We start from the raw sequence: 16374 nt of genomic DNA, 5'->3' as shown, positions 1-16374 counted from the left end.
GAATAAAGGGGCCTGAACGTATGGACACTGCGGCCAGACTTCTAGGTTCCGCTCAGATTATGTCAGACAGCAGGTTCCCGGGGCAAGAACCCATTTATGCCTCCCAGGCTCCTGACCGATGATCCCAGGGACCAGGCAGCACCCCCAAACCACCTCCTTGGAGTCCTGAGGACCAATCTAGTCTCCTGGCTCTTAAGGAAGCGGATGAGCTGCCCTTACGTTGTGACGGGGCTTTATTCTGTGTGTCAACTCTGAACTCGCTGCCCATTGGCTAGGCAGGTTGGCCCCACTGACTCGAGTCATGTTTATTTGCAAAGAAAAAGGCGGACGAAAGGGGGTGGGTAAATTACTCACTTTCAGAGGGCGGTTAAATCTTTCCCTAAAAGCCCTTAAGGAAAGGCCATTCTGGCTTTAGGAGTTACCATGGTTATATCCGCTGTTGCCTTGATTTGTAAGTGAGAATTACAACACTACCCCTGGGCTTGGTCCTCACCGGGCCTTTCAACATGATCTCAGCATCTGTGGAATCTAAGGAGCCAAACGAATTGACCACAAAATAAGACCGGAAGCACGGAGGCACGGGACAGACTGGCATACCTCTGTGTGTGTGTGTGTGTGTGTGTGTGTGTGTGTGTATGTGTGTGTGTGTGTGTGTCACATGCATAGCCTATAACATGGGCAGCAGGGTGGTAAATACCTGGGGAGGTGGGTAGGGACTGGGAGGAGGGAAATAGAGCGGGGAAGGAGGGGTAATGGGAGACATCTGTAATATGTCAACAATAAAAAATAAATAAAATAAAATAATGTAAAAAAAAAAAAGAATGAAGTCATATTCAAACTCAAAAATACCTTTTAGGTACTTTACAGTAAATGGAGGGTCTGAGATTAAGTCAGCTAATCAGTAAAACGGAGAATTTTTATTCAAACTTGAATCCACGCCCTCTGGATTTGCCCAAGGACCACTGCCCTGTGAAGTGGTCCCAAGAAAAATGTTGATGTGAGAAGAAGGAAGTCCTGGGGCCCTTGACCTGCATTTCCTTAACATTTCCGTCTATTTGCTGGGAAGAGGAAATATTTTCTCAAGTTTCCTTCCTTTTTTGGATCTAGGGGTTTAGCTCCTTCTGCCTGTGATTTCTGGGCCCCAGTGGCAGAGTGTGCAGCCCTGCCTTCTGGTAAAAAGAGGATCGTTACTATTGTCTTTCTCTGACTAGCTTTTGCAACGGGGCAGCATAAACTCGTTGCATAACAGGTCCAGGCCTTGGTTCTGGTCCCTGATCAGGTAGGAGCGCATGCGCCTCGGACAAGTCTCTCCCATCCCTGGCTCCCTAGGTTTCTCTTTTGCAAACATGCGGGATAGAACTAGATGATTCCGAAGGCCGCTTCTAAAGCATCAAAACGTCTCAAGTTCTCTGACATCCTGGATTACCCGTCCATCCTTGTTAAATGCAGGAGGTAGGCTTCTGCTAAATTCCTCTAAACCCATCTAAAGCAGGCCTGTTTAATTCACGACCAATTAAAAGGAAAATGTCTTCCTAATTGGCAATGTTATACACAGACCTTGGAGGCAGCTATGGTAAGAATTCCTGAGGCGGGGGGTGGGGGGTGGGGGGGGGGGGCGGGGGTGGAGGGATTTAGCCTGTGCATTTTAGCCAGACCTACACAATCCTTAGTTTGCTGCTTCAAAGGCAGCTTGCTTATTCCAAACAAATCTTGCTTTTCCCCTTTGGCTTTGTAAGTTGATTTGTGGAGGTGCTTACTTTTTCCTATTTTTCTCTTTGGCCACAGTAATTATTTACCAGTCATTTCTAGAAATACCTGAAAGGGTGGCAGGTGGGAGAAGGAAAAGAAAAGAAAAATGTGTTGGCCGTGCTCCCGTGCGCGTGGCCTCATTTCTCACGCCCGCAAGTTCTGTTTATGTGAGGGTCTCTGGCTGCTCGGCCTGGAAAGGATGCGAGTGCAGTTTGGAGTGTTTCACTCACTCTGCGGCATGTTAATTAGTCGTGTGGTTCACTATTCTTCAAGTTTCTTACCCATTTTTGTCTTTGTTTTCTTTACAGGGCAGTCAATGCCCCTCAATGAACAATGGCACCGAGACAAAATTTTAAATCTCAAATGGGAGGATACTGGCCATGTCACTTTACAGTGACCCTGGTCCGTAAAAGGAAAAGCTTGTGTTGTCCCAAGAAGCTCAGGGCTAGTGGTCTTTAACCATAATAATAATAAAAAAATCCTCCCTCCTCCCACACCCTCCCCCCCCCCCCAAAAAAAAAAAAGAGAGGAAGAGTTGGAAAGAGCCCTATGGTATGAGATTTTTCCGGTTTTAAATTCTGGTGCCATTGCTTATTTACTGTGTGGCTGTGTGTGGAAGTTATAAGTAACTCCATGGGTTCATTTTCCTCATTCGGGAAAGAGAAGTGAGAAGTGAGAGAGGGGTAAAGAGCACAGACTACATTCACAATGAATGGCACAAATTGATGGTAACAAAAACAGCAATTGGCACTTTTTTTTGCCAGATGTATTTTGTGAGTTTATCTGTCCTGAGCATAACTAATACGTGGACATTTGTGTCATCTTTCTTTGATGTTCTGATTTTCCATGAACCTTAAATCTGAGTTTCAATAGATATTTTTCACCAAAGGCACAGTACTGGGCTTGATTGTAGTCCCTAAGATATGTAGCTTGAATCCTACCTGAATGATCAAAACATAATGTCCAATTTATATGGAAGAAACGGGAAGGGCTTCCTGGAAGAGGACGTGGCATTTGAATGGGGCTTTGCAAACAGGCAGCTGAGAGGGAGAGGGTGGTTCACGTACAAGGAACCAGTGAGTACGCAGACCACACATGTATGCTCATGGAATCACAGGAAAAAAACATATGTGTGGAACTACAGGCTTAACAGCAATCATAAAGAGGACTAAATTCTATCCAGCCATCTTCCTTATTTTACAGAAAAGGAAAGTGAGGACCTGGGAGGTTAAAATAACTGCCCAAGGGCTCCAACAAGCTTGCCAGTGGAGCTGTGCAGGGAGGCAGGGATCACCAAGGACCCTGTGGGTGCTAAGCCTGCAGGAAGGGGGAGGAGAGGTCAGGGAGGACCTCACGCCCCAGAGGAGATGTCTGGTTTTACTTCAACAGGCAATGCAGAGTCAGCAGAGGCTTAGGAGGAAGGGAGAGAGAGCATTGTGCTTGTCTGTGGCAGAAGCCCAGGTCAGAGGCAACCCGTGCCTGAACAAAGGAAGGGAGGGAGCAAGGATATCAAAAGGATGAGCCATCTGCTGCGGGGGTGAGACCTCTGAGCTTGGTGATTCCTTGGGTGGAAAAGGGGAGACAGAGAAGAAGGAAAGCCAACGCCAAGGTTTCAAGCTTGAGCCACTCGGGAATGGACTTTTCACTATGAAAACAGGGAAGGCAGGGAGGAGAGCTGGTCTGGGGGGCAGGCATGGTAAGAGGGGAGAGGGGGAAGGAAGAGTGACTTCCCTCCTAAAGAAGAGCAGACCCGTTCCATATGATTTCACTTTTATAAGGAATCTAAAGAGAAATATAAATGAACGAAACAGAAACAGCTGCATGGATACAGGTCTGTGCTCTGCATGATGGTGGCTAGAGGCGAAGGGGTTGGGCGACCTGGTGAAAACCATAAAGGGACTGAGCAGTCCAGTGCGGTAGTCACACAACAGTCATGGGATGGAGAGCACAGCACAGGGAATATAGTCAATAATATGATAATAACCATGTATGGGGCCAGGTGGGTACTGGAAATAGCAGGGGGAACACTTAGTAAAGAATATGATGGTTTAACCACTCTGTTGCACACTTGAAATGAACACAAAATAATATTGACTGTACACGGTAATTGAAACAAACAAACAAACAAACAAACAAACAAAAAAAAACACAAAGAGTAACAAATCCCGATTGAGATGCTATTGCTCCACAGGTGAGAGGTGCTGGCGGGAGCACGGAGTCGGGTGTTACCTGCTGAGAAGTCCCCTGAGGGAGCATGACGTAGGACAGGGCAGGCTCCTAAAGGGAGAAGGTGGAGCAGGAGGAGGCACTGGCCAAGGACCACGCCTCGGGGCCGCCTCCTGTAGGGAAGGCAGATGAACAGACCAGGGACAGAGGCGAGGTGCTCGGTATCCATTATCTCCAAGTATATTTATCCATTACCTCTATGTACCTGAGGTAGATTAAGGCATGGGGCAGCAGAAGAGGGGAAGTTTCCAGAAGGTGAGGAGGCAAGATGGGGACTATTCCCAGTCAAACACCACAGATGTGATGGGAAAGGAGAACAGGGGGAAAGGGCCTTTTAATGACTGTGTGTCCCTTTGTTGTTACGTAGAAAGCTACTCTGCTTAGCCATTGTACTTCAGCTTCCTGTCACCTCCCTCATGGCAAGGTCTACTCTGCCCAGAGCACTTAAACAATCTGTAATGATGGGTTTATTTGCATGATTACTTGCGGCATGTTTATCTCCACAAAGGCTGTAACTGGACCAGGGAAGGAACTCGGTTTTGTTCCTTCCTGTAGACCCAGTGCCTGGCCGTGTAGCAGACACTCCTAAATACTTCTTCAATGAATAAAGGTAGCAAATGAAGATTCATAGCAGCTGTGTTTTGGAGAGAGGGTAAAATAGTTTCCTACTGTTGATTTTAGGGCCCTTTTAATCAGGCACATATATTTTGGGGACACAGAGTCATACTGAACAATAAGCTCAGACAGTAGTTCTTATCTCTGCGGTTCCCTGGGCTCTCCGGCTAACTTAGCACTTTATTTTGCCAGGAAGTGCCCCCTTTTCCTTGCTTCTTTGTGAAGACACTTACGGGTTTGAGGGTAAAAGGTAACCAACCGCCCTGCCAGATCTTAATAATGAAGTTCTGATAGCATTTAGTGGGTTCATTTCTGATTCTAGCCACTTCTGACAGGAGAGTGCGAAGAGCAGATCAACAGGTGTGTGTCCACAGGTGCGGAGAGGCGGTGGCAGAGTGTGGAAGGAAACCAACCCAGACTCTCCCATGGCTTCTGAAAAACGTGCATTAGCTCTACCATGTGGCTGCAGAGGAAAGAGGACTGACTGCTGAGAGCCTGCGGACCAGAGCCTGTTCCCAGCCCGGCTCCGACTCACCAGGACCTCCTGCCTCTCACAGGCCCTGTAAGCTTCCTTCTTCTCACTCCACAAATGGGGGCGCTATGAACTATATACATCTTTTAAACATGCTGAGAAGACTGGGAACAAGTCTTCATTCATAAAATGATGAAGTTTTTTTTAAAATTTAAGGAGTGGTGCTAATTATGTTTCATCACTAACAAGCAGTGTAGGGGAATATCGTTTCTTAGCTGGGCCTCAGCGGCTGGAAAGATAAGTTAAGGTACCTCTTAGCAACAAGTGATTTGCTCTTCTTACCCCAACCTGGTGTGGCTTGGCATGAAATGTACAATAAGGTTGGCGTGAAATGCATCCTGGGAATCTAACCCAATGGCATCATTTTACACGTGAGAAAACAGGACCCAGAGACTAATGGGCTGGCCCAGGGTCACACCATTGGTGGGTGCCAGAGCTGGATCCAGGTATCAAGTCTGCAGCTCACACACCAGCATAAGTCATTTCTCTATAACAGCATGCCCTCCACTGCTGTTAACACACACTGCGCCACAGTCTCATTAGCGGATGTGAAGTTGGCACGTACATTATTTGCATTTCCCAAAACTTCTGGGGTTTAATCGCCAGGAAAGATAAATCTATCCCTCTTGCCTCCTTAAACCCAAATGCTTAGCAGAATCCTTCAAGTCCTTCCTCTTTGATTCTGCATAGAGAGGTTTTTCAGGAATAAGGGCCATCTGGAGTAGCCCTGTATCTTTATCCAGAGAAGCACAGTGATGAGGGAGAGTCTCATGGGCTGAGCACCGGGTGGCCCTGGGTTCGAATTCTGGTTCGTTCACTCACTAGCTGTATTGGCCCCAAACAAGTCACTTAATCTCACGTGAGTTTCAGTTCTATTTTTTAATCTGTAAAACTGGGATAATAATACTTACTTTGCAGAGTCATTTAGAAGGTTAAACCAATGCATGTATATAAAGTGCCTCTCTGTGTACATGTATATAAAGCATATAATACATGTATATAAAGCTGATGTATATGAAGCAAATAAGGTATATAAAGTATATAATGAATGTATATAAAGCTCAGAATTTCTAGTTCTCTTTCTCCAAACTACTTTTCATTTAATTAAACCAAAGTTCTCTTTTTGTCATCATTACCCATGACACTATGGGTAGACTATAATTTTGAACATTATACAACATTTCTAGATTTTTCAAAAAAAAAAAAAAAAATCTGGTCATCCAGCCCAAACTTCTCAGCCTAGAGAACAAAATTGTCAAAACCTCAGGCTTCCTAGCAGCCTTCTTCCTTGGCACTGTTTGAGTCAATCACGCATGAGGCAAAATTCCATTTTTAGCTGAAGCACATCACTCCTGATCGGCAGTGGACACGCGGGCCACTGAAAAAAAGTTAATCTGCATCCTACTAGTGAGAACCCATCAACCATGAAATCCATAATCCTTCATCACAAACTGACAGCCATCATTACCCTTTTCAACGGATGCTTTTAAAGAGGCCTGTTTAGTTTGTCCACTTTTCATCTCAATGTGATTCTAAAACTCGAGGGGACCTTGCTGTTTAAGGTGAGTGGGGACGTGCTGGGTTGTTTAGTGTCACGCGACAGAGTGACTTGATGTGCCCTGTTCTCATGGGGATGTCAGTTTTTCAGCCACGTGGAGGTCAGAAGAGAAAGTGACCGCACAGTGTACACATGTCAACATCAGAAATCCCACATTAACCCGAGAGAGCCGCGGGGTTGGCAGTGGTTGCTTACAGAAAGCCCAGGAATGATGGGGTGAGGAGCAGGGAACCTGAGCAGCCCAGCACCAGGAATGCCGAATATCAACAGTACAACGACTGAAATTTCTTTTGAGAGCCAAATTTTTTAAACTGAAACTTCTTCTAATGCTACATTTTCAAAATAGACTTGCCCAGGCCGTGGTATTTTGTGGAAGAGCCACACTCAAGGGGCCAAAGAGCCGCATGTGGCTTGTGAGCCGCAGTTTGCCGACCACAGCCCTAGAGGGAGAACTGCTCACAAACACCTACATGCATAACACTGAAGACAACCAACAGAGATTAGTGCCTGGGGTGATCTGAAGGGCGAATCTGCAGTTTCTCTTTTGACCTCTGCGAAGACGAGAGCCATGGAAGGGACCTCACACATGTTAGACAGACACCACAGGGCTGTGTCGGATGATTACTCAGCAATACTTACTGCTGGTGGAAGAGAATGAAGTCCAAAGACAATGCCATCTTTTAAATTTTTAAAAATGTCCTCGCTGCTACGGAACAGAGATGAGCAAAATCGCCACTGGAATGTTTTGGACTCACTAATCTGCTAGTGGGGAGACTGAGTTTCTGGGAGACCAGCTGCTCACATAGGCTTCCGCATCCTCCATACCCACAGACTCCTCCTTCTCTTGAGTGATTTCGTTCACGGGGATGAGGAGTGTGCATTATGAACAGCAGCACTCGACATGTAGGAAGCTGCATTTCGAAAGAGAGCCTGATGACAAATGTTGAGATTGTGCAAAGTACTGCAGGAGGACCTTTAATCTAATAATTAATGCTGATTAATTACTGAATAGATATGCTAACATTTGGAGATGGAAATGGCCCAGGAGCCAGGAGAAGACTCCTGGTGCTCTGTCCTTCACGGTGGGGGTGGGGTGAGGTGGGGGTCCGCAGTCTATTCGTAAAGCGCCCCCAAACCTCCTCCCCCTGCACCAGCACTGGAGGAGGCTCTTCAGAACACAGGGCTCCTAGGAGAGCGATGTGGGAAACTGACTGAATGCTAGTCCATTTGCTCACTGTTGTTCACTGAGGCTCAGAGATGGGCCTGGGTGCTACAGGTCCCGTCCCCAGGTCTCCTCTCATCACCATCAAAAGCATTCCGGAGCTGCTTTCTATGTACAGGGCCCTCTGATCAGCACAGGCTCACAGATGGTAAGTTTTAATTGGCTGTGCTCACACCAAATATCTGAATGAAGAGGGGAAAAATAAGTCAGTTTGTAAACTGGTGTCAGAATTTGCCTTGTTTAGGGAAAACTTAGATGTGAACAATAGAAAATGTCTCTTTTAGATACTGTCTTTTTTACCCAATAAAGTTAAGATTTTTAATTTTTTTTACTGTTTCCCACACCTTACTATAAAACATTTCAAACATAAACCAAGGGGAAAGAATTCCCACCACCTAGATTCTACCATTAACATTTACTTTACTTGTTTTGTGCCATCTGTCCATCTACCCATCCTACTATCCATCCATCAATATATGTTCTTGGTGTATTCCTAAGTAGACTCCAGATAGCAGTTAATAATATATTTTGAAAAAGTAAAATCAAAGAATCTTCCTACTCCTATAAGGATAGCTAGAAAATAAGTTCATTAGTTTTTTTAAAACAATAAACAAGCTCATTCTGAATTGTGCACATAGATATTCAACACAGTTCCATCTGCAGGCACTGTGAAAAGCATGGTACGTTAGCTCAAGGTTTTATCTGCTTGTATCCACCCTGTGGGCATTTTCAGCACTCTTCCGAATGTTTGGCTTTGTGAAGACATGGCTGTGGATTATAGAGAAACAAGCTTTCTGCTATAAACCATACGGAAAAATTAACCCATTGTTAACAGGAAGCATTTTTTGTTGTTCAACTTCATAATCTAGTATTTCTCAATTATTCCTCAAGTGTAGAAATATGAAGATGTCTATGCTTCGATTCCTTATTTATAAAGTGAGTTTTATAACACAGCCTTGTCATGAGGATTAAATGTGAGAAACAGGAAACCACTTTGCAAAGCCCTATCTAAGGCTTATGCACACTAAGCCAGCATTATCACCAGCAATCATGATGCATCCGTACTAAAACACAGCTGAGGTAATGGGCCACAGTGCCACTCGGCTCTTTCAGATCCGTCACAAAGATTTCAAAGGGTAAAGGGACAGAGTATTGGCAGATGCCTTCGCTCTGCCCATCGGTACGTCATCTTGTCAAGGACCTAGAAGAACATTGGTGTCTATCACATTGACTTGTTTTCATTAGTGAAGTGTTTGCTCTGGAAACCGGCCCAGCCTTAAAACAATACTTCCATTAGCTGGGCACAGTTCCTATAATTATCCATCTTCTCTGACCAGGGCCCAACTATCCTACTTATGCATCCCTTTCACGTTGGTGGCTCTAAAAGGAGAGGAGGCATTCACTCAGTGTCTGAGAAGGTGCAGCTACAAATGAACTTTGGGTAGAAATTCCTGCATCGTAAATGACAAGTGTACCCTAAATGACGAGTGTAAAAGTAATGGAAAAGATCTATCCCCGTATGGGAAAAATTCTGTTACAAGAGTATCTTACGTTTATCAGGTAAAAAGTAGCTTCTGTTTTTGTGTCTGGTTGGACACAAATCAAGAAGGTGAGGAGCAAGGTCAAGAAAAGATAAAATACGCTAGCGAGGGAATCGAGAGAAGATAAAATACATGGGGAGGCGGGTTCATCATCAATTCCTGTTATTGAAAACCTGCCAGAGCTCGGGCGCTTTATTTTACGCTTAAGGAGGAACTGAACAGAAAGATGGATTGGAAATTACCCTTGCCCTCAAAAAGCATCCATGTCAAGAAGAGGTTTGTAGAGAAGACAATTGGGAGAAAGAAAAATTAGGAATTGTAAGCAAATGGAATAGGATATGTGATAAGAGAGAAATAAGCATGGTTTGTTATTTACTTAAAGTTATCCTTAACACTGAACATGTCTGCAGTATGGACATCACCACAGCAATGGGAAGGCCTCTAAAAGGTTACATGTGGTAGGTTACCCCACAATTCAAGGTACACTTTTCATGTGGAAAAAGGAGAATCAGAGGAAATGGTTGTCTATGCCTGGGGTTCCCTGGCCCAGGAACCCCACCTGACTGGTGCTGACACAAGAACATACTTTTTTTTTTTTTTTTTTAATCCTCACCTGAGGACCTGCTAGAGAGAGGAATGGGGAGAGAGGAATATTGTGAGAGAGAAACATCACTGATAGGATCAGTTGCCCCAACTGGGGATCAAACCTGCAATCAAACCTGCAATCAAAACGGCAACCTTTCGGTGCACAGACGATGCTCACCAGCTGAGCCACTGGGCTGGGCAAGAACGAACCTCAATAATACCGATATGGCTGCATCAAGCAATCATCCTCGGATGCTGCTAAAACATTCCAACATGCATGCAGGTTCGCTAATTTGGTTCCGTATTTATAAAACAAACTTCTAGTTATAATTTAGCATCTTTTAAGATGCACATCCCAGGAAAAAAGAAACTGACCCCAAGGGTCAAGAACTTGTTTGCCCTGCTAGTGAAATTTCTCACTGTAATTACAACAACCAAAAAATTTTGGAGGGAGGGGGTGAGCACACATATGTGTGTATATTATATATAAACAGACGCACATTCAACATATATTTCTAAGAGAAACAATAAAAAATCTGAACTTACAGCAATGCAGATATCTAGATATTTGGGTAGAAGTTTGCAGCCAAATAAAATTTTACCATACTCTAAATTAGAACCATGTAAAAGTGTTTATGGCGCTGTTTGGTAGTTTTGTTTATTGTTTCTGTTCAGTCAATGTGTTTTTGCTTAACTGCTGACGGCTCATCATTCATCTTACCTGACTGCCCAGGGGGAGGGGCACCTGATGATCCTCGCGGCAGACAGAGAAACACAGTCAGGACAGCAGCTCTGTTCCCAGCACACGGCTCAATGGCTATGGGCTTCGGGGCCCCCTGAAAAAGAAAACTCATTTTCAATTCGCGGAAATGACACGATACCGCTATTTTACTTTTCTCCTGTCTGTGCTTCTGTCAGCTAAACTGCACATTCCCGGTGCTTGGGGACACACCACGTAAAAGTTTTAAATAGTTTAATTAAATATTTTATTGTAGTAATATTTTTTGTAGTGGTGGCCATTAACATTTAAAAGACATTTTTCTTGGGGACTTACATATTGGTACATATTTTTGCAAAGTATTCTTTGCTTTCTTCTATTTTTGGCCTTATTTTCTTTAATACTTTTTTTTTTTTTAAGTTTTAGGTTCAATTTAGCAGAATTGAGAGGAGGTGCAGAGATTTTCTCAATACCTACCGCCCCCATGCATTCACAGACTCCCAGACATCAACATCCCCACCAGAGGGATACTGTTCCAAGTGAAGAGCCTGCACTGATACCTCCCAACCACCCGGGTGCGTGGTTTCCATTAGGGTTCACTCTCGGTGGTTTGGACAGATGTATATGACACCTATCCACCATCACAGCACCATGCAGAGGAGTGTGACTGCCCTAAACATCCTCTGTGCTCCCCCTGTGCAGCCCACCCCCTCGCTCCGCCCTGGGAACTACTGATCTTTTCACTGTCTCCAGAGTTTTGATATCTTTTTAGTTTAGAAATGGTGGTTTTGGCTATTACCCTAAAAAAACTGCAGGTGTGAGATGGGTGACATATCAAAGCAACATCTATGCCACATTAAGTAGAAGAAAACATACCACTGCTTTAATTATTACAACAAATGCTTAGTTTTTTTCACTGACGGCATCTGAACTTTTCAGAGGACTTACGGACAGGTGTAGTCATTCGGCGAGAATGTTTTAGAATACTACCATTTCCAGAAAGTTGAATGAGGCATTAAAATAAAATATGTCCCCTTTCATGTAAAACTTAAGACTGAAATTTCTGGTGACAATGGTTTTATGTGGTTATAAAGAATTTCTCCTTCACAGCCACAGAAATCTCATGTTTGAAAATTATCCCCACGCACATCCATTTTGGGAGTTTTCAATAGAAAGGTGAAAGTGGCCATTGTGCTAGAAGGAAAGGGCATAACAATCTTCACAGAAAGTGCTGGAAGCCATGCTGCAATACCTGTATCACGTTACATGATTTATGGTTCTACACTTTAAAGCTTACATTTATTTTAACAGATTTACTTTTGAAAATGTTAAGTCAAAATCAGCATAAGTACATAGACATTCTCCCATGATGTAAATATTTAGAGAATAGGCTTGTCCTAGTCCAAGGCTAGAAGAAAAAATACTACGACTTGTTTGAGCCATATTTCAAGTCTACTGAAATTTATTCTAATTTAATAAATGCAAAGTATATTTGAAGGTCAATTGGTTAAAATATACTAAGAGAAAATAAAATAAATTCAGGCTTCAATGATGGTGATATATTAGCAATACTAAAGTCCTTTTTAATATCCCTAAGGAATAACCTATCATTTCTACCATTAGGCAAGGTTTTCTTTGCTCTTTTGTTTGTAAGCTCTTAATACGATAGCTGGCAGTATCCAAAATATCCAGTCATGTTAAAATAGTGGATTATGAAAATTAGGCAGCTTTTCGGATTACAGTGAAATAAAACAAAAAAGCCAAAGCAAAGTTGAGAGTGGTTTTTGGTTTAGGGGATTTAGCCAAACAAGAAACCATTTGAGAGCACATGGGTGGATACTGTTGTCAGGCGACTTCTGCTGTTCCTAAGGTTTGAAACATTAAATGCTAATGCCCAAAACACTAACTGAAGGGGAAAAGTGGTAAAAACACAACAAAAACCCTGTAAATTTCAGGTGGAAAATGACTTAATTACTTAACACTTCAAACTTCTGAGACGCAGTGACAGATAAAGACTGCGGTGAAATACCTTGACTGTGCAAAAGAAATTATGCTTGCATAGAAGTCACTTCTGTAAAAATCTTCCTAAAAGAATGCTCTCCCCCTCTTAATTCTATGGCTATTGTGCAGAAAACTTCAGAAATGTCTTTTATATTGATAAGCCATACAAAAGGAGATTATCATTCTATTTAAAAATCAAATTGGCTTACAACCTTGTCTATTTTTGGCTATAAAATTTTTATAAAAGGATAATAGCAAAATATGAATTATTCATTATATTGAAAATATTAGTGACTAGCACAGCTCTTTGACACTTCTGGCAGGAATTCACATAATTAAGAGAATTATTTCCAAAGACTCTGGGACAAAGCCCACTTTCAATAAAGATTTTTAAATAAAAACGAAAAAAAACAACAACTTTATGCCATTTGAATTTTGCAACATAAAATAGCAAAACCCCATGAATGATACTGCTGATACCTTGAGGTTTGTCAGTTGTTCCATGATAAATACATAAGCATGAATCAAAATCATTCCACAATGACATAACGTGTTTACTGAAGTGTGCAATTTATCATGCCTTTTCCATGGCTGCCTTTGAAAGAGATAAGGCCTGGGTTTGCCCACAGCACTTAGCAACTGTGATTTCCTTTTAGGCATCTTCTTATTTGTTGTACCGAAAGAAGCTGGAGTGCGGCCGTGCCAGGAAACATCACTGACAGTTATGTAATTAGCAGTCATTGTTTATAAAGCGGGCAGCACTTTTACAAAAGACCTGTTTTGTTCACTCTTAGTGTTTTTAAAATGATTGCACTCATATTTCCAAGTTGTTGTGTTGGGTGGGTAACAATTCTATGTTAACCCCTTTCCAATTTTCAGCTAGTAGAGACAAGCAAGTTACCAGAGAAGCTTCTGGAATCCTGAGGATTTGCAATTCTTGAAATTCACAATGTTCTCTAAGTGAAGCCGCCATTTGATCTGTCCTGGGCAACTGCTGTTCTGAGAAGCACGGGATGTTTGGAAGAGACCAGTGGGCAAAGCTGGCTGCTGGCTTTTTCTTCCCCACTGGCTCTCTCAAAAAGGGAGTGAGTGAGTGAGAGGCTCACTTTGAGCAATCACACTGATGTTCACCACTGGAAACGCTAAGTGCAGCAGCTGAGCACCTAACAATGATCTGACGTCCTTGGAGCAGCAGGGTTTAGTCCAACGCTGTAGGACTCGAAGATAAAAAGTTGTTACTTCCTTTCTCAAAGAACTTCTAGTAGTTCCAAAGCAGGGCTTGCAAACTCAAATTCCTTCCAGGCCCAGGTGAGCAGCTCAACAACAGCTAGCGTTTAGTAAGTGCTTGCGTTATGCCTTGTGCTATGCTGTGTGCTTAGGTGGGTTGAATCCTACCCATTATGCAGGGACTACTGTCATTCTACAAATGATGCAATTCGAGCACAAAGATTTACATAACTGAGGTTGCAGACCTACTAGGTGACCAACCCAGAATTTGGAACAGTGAAGTCTATCTTCTGAGCTTGTGTGCTTAATTACTATGTAACTGTCTACAGTGCGAAAGAAAACTATCCTGGATGATTATCTTAACTCACAGATAAGACAATCAAAGCTGACAGGGACTACAGTGAACCAGAAAGTTTTCTTTAAAGACATCAAATCTCTCTCTCATGGGCTGAGGGCTGCCACTTTGTCATCTCTGTAAAATGGAGTCCAAAATGACATTTCAGGGCTGCCAGGCTCCTGTGTCTACGCACTCATCAAACCTCATCTTTTATTCTGCACAAGCTCCATGTTTTAGTCAATGTAAGTGCTCACTGTTTAACAACTGTGCCCAGGCTTCCAGAAGGTGCCTTCTTCACTCATCATATCCCTACTGTGTAAGAGGTCCTCCCTGTAGGTCTTTCACTTTTGTAAAGTTATACACCCCCAGAGCCAACTCATCCAAACAGCCTTCCCTGGTCTGAGGGATTTAGTCACTCCCTCTAAAGTTCTTTCACTGTACATTTATGGACCACTTCATGTTCTATCCTGAATGACCCATGGGTAAAGGCCCTGTCTTCCCACGGGGACATACTGAGGGCAGGTCCAGTTTCTCATTCACCTCTATCGACCCTGTGCTCACTTTCCGCCTTTGAGGTGCCCAAGCATGTTGCATGTGCTGCCTTTTGTGAACCTATGTCTCCCCATCGTTTACTGTAGGTGTTGATGTCCATGTTATAGGTCACTGTTAGATTCCTGCTCCTCCAAGGACGGTATGGTGTTGGAGTCTTCTTTGCTTTTCCTATGGCATCTACTAGAGTGCACTTTGCAGCTGGTAAATGAATATGTGAATAAAAGAATAAGTTTATTTGTCACATGGTGAGATAGCTGGTAGGCATGATTCAATTTTATCCAAACTATGCACTGTAGGGAGCGGCTCTAGAGTTAAGCCTCGGACTGACCTGTGGCAGAGCCACAAACAAGTCCCAGCTTAGAGGACAGAGCCCTTTTAGCATAATTAAGCTTGACCTCATGGCCGCCCCCTAGATCCTTCCTAGGCAGCTAATTGGCTGTGGGAGGTGCAGCAAGTGCTGCCAAAACAAGTGAAACTCACAAGAACATTGTAACTATGTTGACCACTACCTTGTTTTTCTCTGACTATAAAATAAAGCCTCAGCTTGCTGGCTGGATCCTTCTCTGTGGCCTCATCCAGGCACAGGAGATCCACCTAGCCCCAGCTATATTCTCTTTGTCTGTCTTTTCTTTAATCCTTCACCGCCCCTCCGCAGGCGCACTGAACCCTTAGCTGTGCTGGCATGGCACAATGCACATTAAAGGGATAATAAAATACTGAAAACATTAGCTAACACATTATTAGCTAAAAAACTGGCTAACATCTATTGAGTAGTTACTAGGTTCCAAGTACTGTGCTAAGTATTTTACATGCATTATTGTGTCATTTTCTGTTTTATACAGATGAAGAAACTGAAATTAAGAGATGTCAGACAATATCATCAGGGTAATACAGGTACTAAGGTGCAGATCCAGGACTGGATCTTAGATCTGTATGATTCTAACATCCTGGTTCTTAACCACTAAGCAATACCACCAAAAAGCATAGCTTAAGAAGACAAGGATTCTCTCTTTCTCTCAGCTTGGCAAGTAATAGTAGGAACCAACTTAAGATATCAATTATGAAAATTATATACAAATATCTGCCCATTTCTGACCAGGATTCAGAACACTTGAGTTCTAGGGCCAGTTCTGCTCCCATTTGGTTGTATGATCTTGAGTGTGTTACTAAGTCAATTTCCCCAACTGGAAAATGAACAAGTAGGTTGGATGATTTTTAAGTCCCTTGAACATTCTGTGACTATGATTTATGGACAACTTTCAGAATGTGTGAGATACTAATATCTAATACTTTGCTTAAGTAGTGAAACTTGCAATCCTTAGTCATTTTTTTCCTGTCCAGGTACTTTAAATGACACATCTAATTTTTAAAGCACATTAATATACCATATGATGAATACATCACATAAGACTAAACGGCCACCATCGCATGCCAAAAAGGCAATTAGAAAATTGAATCAAGGAATTAAGGATTAATGTGGATATGTTATACCTGTCAGCAGTAATAAGTAT

At 43.0% G+C, this 16374-nt stretch overlaps 1 protein-coding gene across 1 annotated transcript in view; it reads right to left on the bottom strand.

Moving 5' to 3' along the window:
• Positions 1-16374, bottom strand: part of ATRNL1 (attractin like 1) — a 449173-nt gene that overhangs the window by 74085 nt on the left and 358714 nt on the right. Inside the window, exon 28 of the mRNA XM_054728743.1 lies at positions 10750-10864. Within this exon, the coding sequence (XP_054584718.1) occupies positions 10750-10864 (115 nt within the window). The remainder of the gene's footprint in view (positions 1-10749; positions 10865-16374) is intronic.

This window comes from Eptesicus fuscus, chromosome 17, assembly GCF_027574615.1.
Source record: "Eptesicus fuscus isolate TK198812 chromosome 17, DD_ASM_mEF_20220401, whole genome shotgun sequence".
NCBI classification, from domain to species: Eukaryota; Metazoa; Chordata; class Mammalia; order Chiroptera; family Vespertilionidae; genus Eptesicus; species Eptesicus fuscus.
Note: the sequence above shows the minus strand (reverse complement) of the source record. Positions and strands in the feature narration are given on the sequence as shown.